The 5,497-nt window shown below is 34.3% G+C and overlaps 1 protein-coding gene across 1 annotated transcript; it reads right to left on the bottom strand.

Moving 5' to 3' along the window:
- Nucleotides 1-1,797: 1,797 nt before the first annotated feature.
- On the bottom strand, nucleotides 1,798-3,689 carry LOC103518924 (GDP-fucose transporter 1-like). The gene has a single exon (XM_008484005.3). The coding sequence runs from the start codon at nucleotides 3,192-3,194 to the stop codon at nucleotides 2,196-2,198; it is 999 nt and encodes a 332-aa protein (XP_008482227.1). The 5' UTR covers nucleotides 3,195-3,689; the 3' UTR covers nucleotides 1,798-2,195.
- Nucleotides 3,690-5,497: the final 1,808 nt, after the last annotated feature.

The following is a 5,497-nucleotide window of genomic DNA, read 5'->3' as shown; positions in this document are numbered from 1 at the left end:
AAAAAAAAAAAAAAAATGATTGGATTAGCAAATCAATATAAAAACAGAACACTTATTAAGATGTAACTTAAAAATTAAAATTATTTACTTTAAAATAGACACTTAAAATAACATGGATTAATGAAAAAGAAAATTAAATGGAAAAATCTGTAAGATTTATTTTAATTAAAATTAAGGATTCATGTATTTGTAGAGGACATTGATGTAAAAGCCTCTGCTACACAGTATAGATCCATGGAACCATCCCATGAACAATGAAGCATATGGCTCTTAATACTGACAGAAAGATAAGTCAACAAAACCTTTTAGGAGGAGGTACCACAATGGATCCTAGCCCTGGTAGTGGGACATAAGTCGTAGTAGCATAAGAGGAAAATTAAAAGTAGGACTGTAGGATTACCGCTCTCTCTTTTCGAAAACAAAAGTATGCAAACAAACCTTAAAGGGAGAAAGGATTATTAAAAGCATTGTCTTTCTAGTGGTCGGAGAGTCGATCGTCTTATATTCGAGAGCGTCGTAGCGCAGGAAGTAACAAAAGAAAAAAAGAGAAGATAGTTTCGCTCGCGTTAAAAGAAAACAAACTCTACTTGTTCATTATAGACTGCAAGACTGTGCCAAATGTCAAGAGAGAAAAGATCAGTGACGTCCTAGATTTTCGTTCAATTATGGATAATGTTACCCTAAAACAAAGGCTTGGAAAATATGGGCCGTATTACTTCTATCGAGACGGAAATACACAATAAAGACAATCTATTTATGCAAATATGAATATCATGTTCCATACATACAAGGCAACATCTATAAAAAAGTTGGAGTAAAACCTGTCGTAAATCCGTCTGTTTCTTGGCTGAGATTCCGTTCCCGAGGAATACTACCAAAGAAAAGGACCGAATTGACGAAGCGGGTAAATATGAAAAAATTCTCTTTTTTTTCGACGAGACTATTCTTACTTTTCAGGGAAACATGGATCCATAATAATAATAATAAATGAATCGCGAGATTCGGAGGATTCACAAATCATATTCATGTTCGATGGAATGCAAGTAAAATAGGTAACCAGAGACGTTTCCGCCGAAATATTCAGGGAAGAGAGAAGAGGGAGTTATAGGTTGAGGTCGGTCTCACGAAGGTTTCTTTTAACTTTTAATCGTAGAAGGACCGTGTTTGACACTTTTTAGAACGAGGTAGTATTGTGCCTCATCTAAGCAAGTAAGGGTAAATTTAGTTCTATTCTATTCCTCTCTTGCACTTGGACTGCATCTTCAATTGTTTTATTGCTATACATGGATATGGATAGATAAGATCCATAATTATCATGTATTTATATTTATTCACATGAATTCCTTTGTTTTTTATTTATTATCTTTATGTATGTTACTTTCTCTATATCATTATTACCTTTATTATAAGACTCATCCTCCTTATCCTTCATTGCATTCACGAATGTTTGGTTTTTCCCAGCCATTTATTATTTTCGAGAAAAGCGAGTTGCTAATGATTTCGGGAGGAGTGAGACCTTTCGCGGGTTTGCCGCCGTGTCTTGCTGCTTTTAGAGGCTCGTACACGGAGGCAGAGGTAGCTAAAAGGGACTAAAAAGCGGGCTGATGTATAAAGAAGTGTTATTGTAATGTTAAATAGTGTAGCGTCAAAAACAAACGAAGGCAATTTTGCTTATTTATAAGCTCTAACGGCAAAATCAAACTTAGCAGAGAGTAAATATTCTTCATTCCTTAATAAAAAAACAAACAATAAAAAATAATAATGTTGGACTGTTGGTAGATATCAAATTGTAAGCTAGGGCATAGGTCAAAACGTCAAACAAAAGAAAGGGAAGGATAGGTAGTTTGAAAAAAAAAAGGTAGGTAGGTAATAATTTTTATTTTTAAAATTAATAATAAAATGTGCACACATGATAGGTAGGTAGACAATACATAGTAGGTATAAAAACTGATAAGTTTTAATTTTAATTTCAAATACATACAATAATAATCTGAAAGGTAGGTGGATTCAGTAAAAAATGTACATAATTGTAATGAAAATAATAATTGTTTAGTAAATGGGTATTAAATTTATACCTACCATCATACATAAGTATTACCTTAATTTTTTGAATTGAAACTAAATAAAATGATTTTATGATTATTTAATGACTAAATTCAAGTGATAGGAACTTGTGATTTATAGGAAGTTTTCAACTAAACCCTGGAATATTTATTATTATATTGTGCCTCCATTTCTCTCTGTTTGACAAATGTATAAGCAGCACTTCCAAACAGCACAACCCAGTTAGAAACCCACCACAAGAATGGTTTAACTTCATTGTACCAATAACTAGCTATCACTGTCTGAGCACAAGCCTTGGCCGTACCAGAGATATTGTGTGTTAGGGGTGAAGTGATTTTAATTTGCAATGTTGTTACATATCCTATAGCAAATCCACATAGACCCCCTATGGGCAGGAATAGCCAAAAATATGCAGTATTTAAATCAGCATAATCTTGTACAGTTTTGAGCTCTCCAAACAACCCACTTACAAATAAAAGAATAATACTAGAATAAACATTGTTATAATAAGACAGTAGCCAGATTTCATTATTTACACATGGCAGTACTTTCTTAGTGTGTATTGAGTACAAAGCTAGACTAGCTGATGCTATGACACCATACACAGTACCTGATATTGAAAATGAACCAGCCAAGTCTTCCTGATCTACCCCCAACCAGAAACCCATTACTATAATACCACAGCATACACAGGCAGAGAATGAAGTCTTCTGTGCCAGCAGGAAATAAGAAAACAATACATTGAACACCGTGGTTAGAGATCTACCAATGTAATAGAAAGATACACCTACATTTTTAAGGCATAAATTATTGAATGATATCATAGACATAAACAAAATAGATAGTGGTAACACATTGATTAAGGTATTCAGCCTAAATGGGTTGCCTGTGGGAAATGTCAATATGTTTGGGAAGAAAAGAGAAAATATGTGCAGGAAAATACAAAGGAATGCTGATATTACACATTGGAACCATGTTATGAACAGGGGGGCATCCAACTTGAGCTCACTCAACAGTGCTTTGTTAACAAACACCGTTATAATGGACACAAGCCAGTACAAACTGACAGCAAGTGTAATCTTCACATATCTGGAGACTAATGTGCCTTCTGTCATATTGATTCTTCTCATTGGACAGATTCAAAGCAACAAGTTGAGTAAGTTTATACAAGAAGCTACTGATTCTCTGTAGAAAGCTTCATAGCAAGTTGTGGGACACTTGGTGTCTTGGTAGCTTCCAGTAATTTGGTTTGATTATCATTGAAAGTTCCTTTGAAGTAGGGTTTTATTTTTTGACTACAAAGCTATCAAATGTTGTAGATTGAACTGAAAATTACAATTACCTCTGAGATAGCTTAGTACTTGAAACGGGCACTCAATTTGAGATGAGAAATACAGGTCTACAAGAAGGAAGATACATTTCCATTTCACTTGTGTTCACGTTGTCAGAAGGTGCCAGGGTGTCCATTAGATTTCCGAAGAAACGTGGAACTCCAACTCAGCAAATACCTTAGGTAAATCGATAACTGAAAACACTTTGTCAGATTTTATTAGCAGTAAAAATTTGTTTCAGATTTTCAGAAAAACACTTGAATCAAGATAAACACACGTCCATTGCTTTTCGTGCCTTATCAACTTGTTTACCTTTTTGAAACGTACTCGCGAGTTGTACCACAAAGAGGAAAAATGGTCGCTTTCGAGGCGAAAAAGATTTTTTTACCCATTGGAGAAAAAAAAAGTTGTCTCGTCTTCTCTATAAAAGACTACAGTGAAGAAGTAAAGGTAGGTATAATTTATATAGTACCTATCTACTAATGTAGGTAATATTTATGTGGGTATATAGTAGCTTATACCCACATAAATATTACCACTTTCTCACTTTCTTATAAGAAAGTGAGAAATCTATTAACGGCGAGAAAAATACCAGTTAGTTTGAGAGTAAGATTTGCAAAGTGTTACGTGTGGAGTGTACTGTTATATGGGTGTGAAAGTTGGATTATAAGAAGGAGAGAAGAGAAGTACTTAGAGAGTTTTGAAATGTGGTTGTGGAGAAGAATGGAAGGTGTGAAGTGGACAGATAAGGTGAGAAATGAAGAAGTGTTGAAAAGAATGGGAGAAAAGAGAACATTGATGGGGGCAATTAGAAAGAGGAAAACATCTTGGTTGGGACACATACTTCGTAGAAATTGTCTCCAGAGAAGAATAATGGAAGGAAAAATCGAGGGAAAGAGAGGAAGAGGTAGAATGAGATTCGGGTTAATAAGTGATGTGAAAAGAGGGAGAAGTTACCAGGAGATGAAAGAAGATGCGCAGGACCGTGAGAAGTGGAGGAAACTCGGTTGATACCTGTCTTTTAGACAGATTTACAATTATATATACATAATTATGTATTACGTAGGATTACCCAGAAGACATTTTTTCAAAGCAGGACATTTTTCTAAATCGTAAATTTGTCCAAAATTCAAATAGGTACCAAGTTAAACAACAATAATTGTCGATATGAAAGGACATTATTTTTAAAGTCTCAGCTTAGGCAAAAGAATCTGAGTGAGGTCTACAGTTCACAGAAACACTAGTTTGTTAAATTCCATTTAAAATTTAGAATAATAAAAGCTTAGAATAAGGGCCAAATTCTTAGCAGACAGAAAATATTGCCTGAGTCCTTAATCCGGGTTTAATCTCGGTTTAAGTTTAACCCTTGGATTAAGCAATCTGTTCAGAAATTAAATTCGGATTCCGTTTAAATATTTCATTCAAGCAATCTAATGGAGGAGTTTCAATTGGGAAAATATTATAAATAAAAGGTTGATTCCTACGTAAAAAGTTGTGAAAAATCCAAATCTGAGGTTAAAACTTCGAAAAAGTAACCTTAAAAGATCGAAAATTCAATTTTTAATTGCCGTTCTAATGAAAAAGTTCAAAGAGTTGTGACGTCAGATTTCACGTCAAAATGCGCAGAAACGCTTGCGCGCAAACAAACGAAGCAGGAGTCATAAATTATGACGTCATCACCTACGGGAGCGTATGCCGTGACGTCAAACTTCACGATTTACCGGTATTTTTTAAAACGATTTATCTCGGTATCTAGAAGTCGTAAAAGAAAAATTCCGTTGGTCCTCATTTTTCCTGCTCCATGACTTCTTTGCAATATCACCCAAGTAAGCGCAACTGATCTATTGACTGAACATTTTGAAATCAACAAATAAGATTTGCTTAATCCAAAGTTTAACTCTTTTATTAATCCAAGAGTTAAATTTAAACCGATTTTAAACCCTGTGGCTCCGGCCATCATTAGAGCCTTGTATTTTATATTTTGTTTATACGGTATTCAATCATATTCAATCATATTCAATAAAGTGATTTATGCCCAGAACCACAAGTTGAGTTTGAACTTGGTTCAAGGTAAACTCGTAAGATCAAGCAATCTGATTGGT

Source organism: Diaphorina citri, unplaced genomic scaffold, assembly GCF_000475195.1.
Source record: "Diaphorina citri unplaced genomic scaffold, Diaci psyllid genome assembly version 1.1 scaffold2437, whole genome shotgun sequence".
Taxonomy (NCBI): domain Eukaryota; kingdom Metazoa; phylum Arthropoda; class Insecta; order Hemiptera; family Psyllidae; genus Diaphorina; species Diaphorina citri.
Note: the sequence above shows the minus strand (reverse complement) of the source record. Positions and strands in the feature narration are given on the sequence as shown.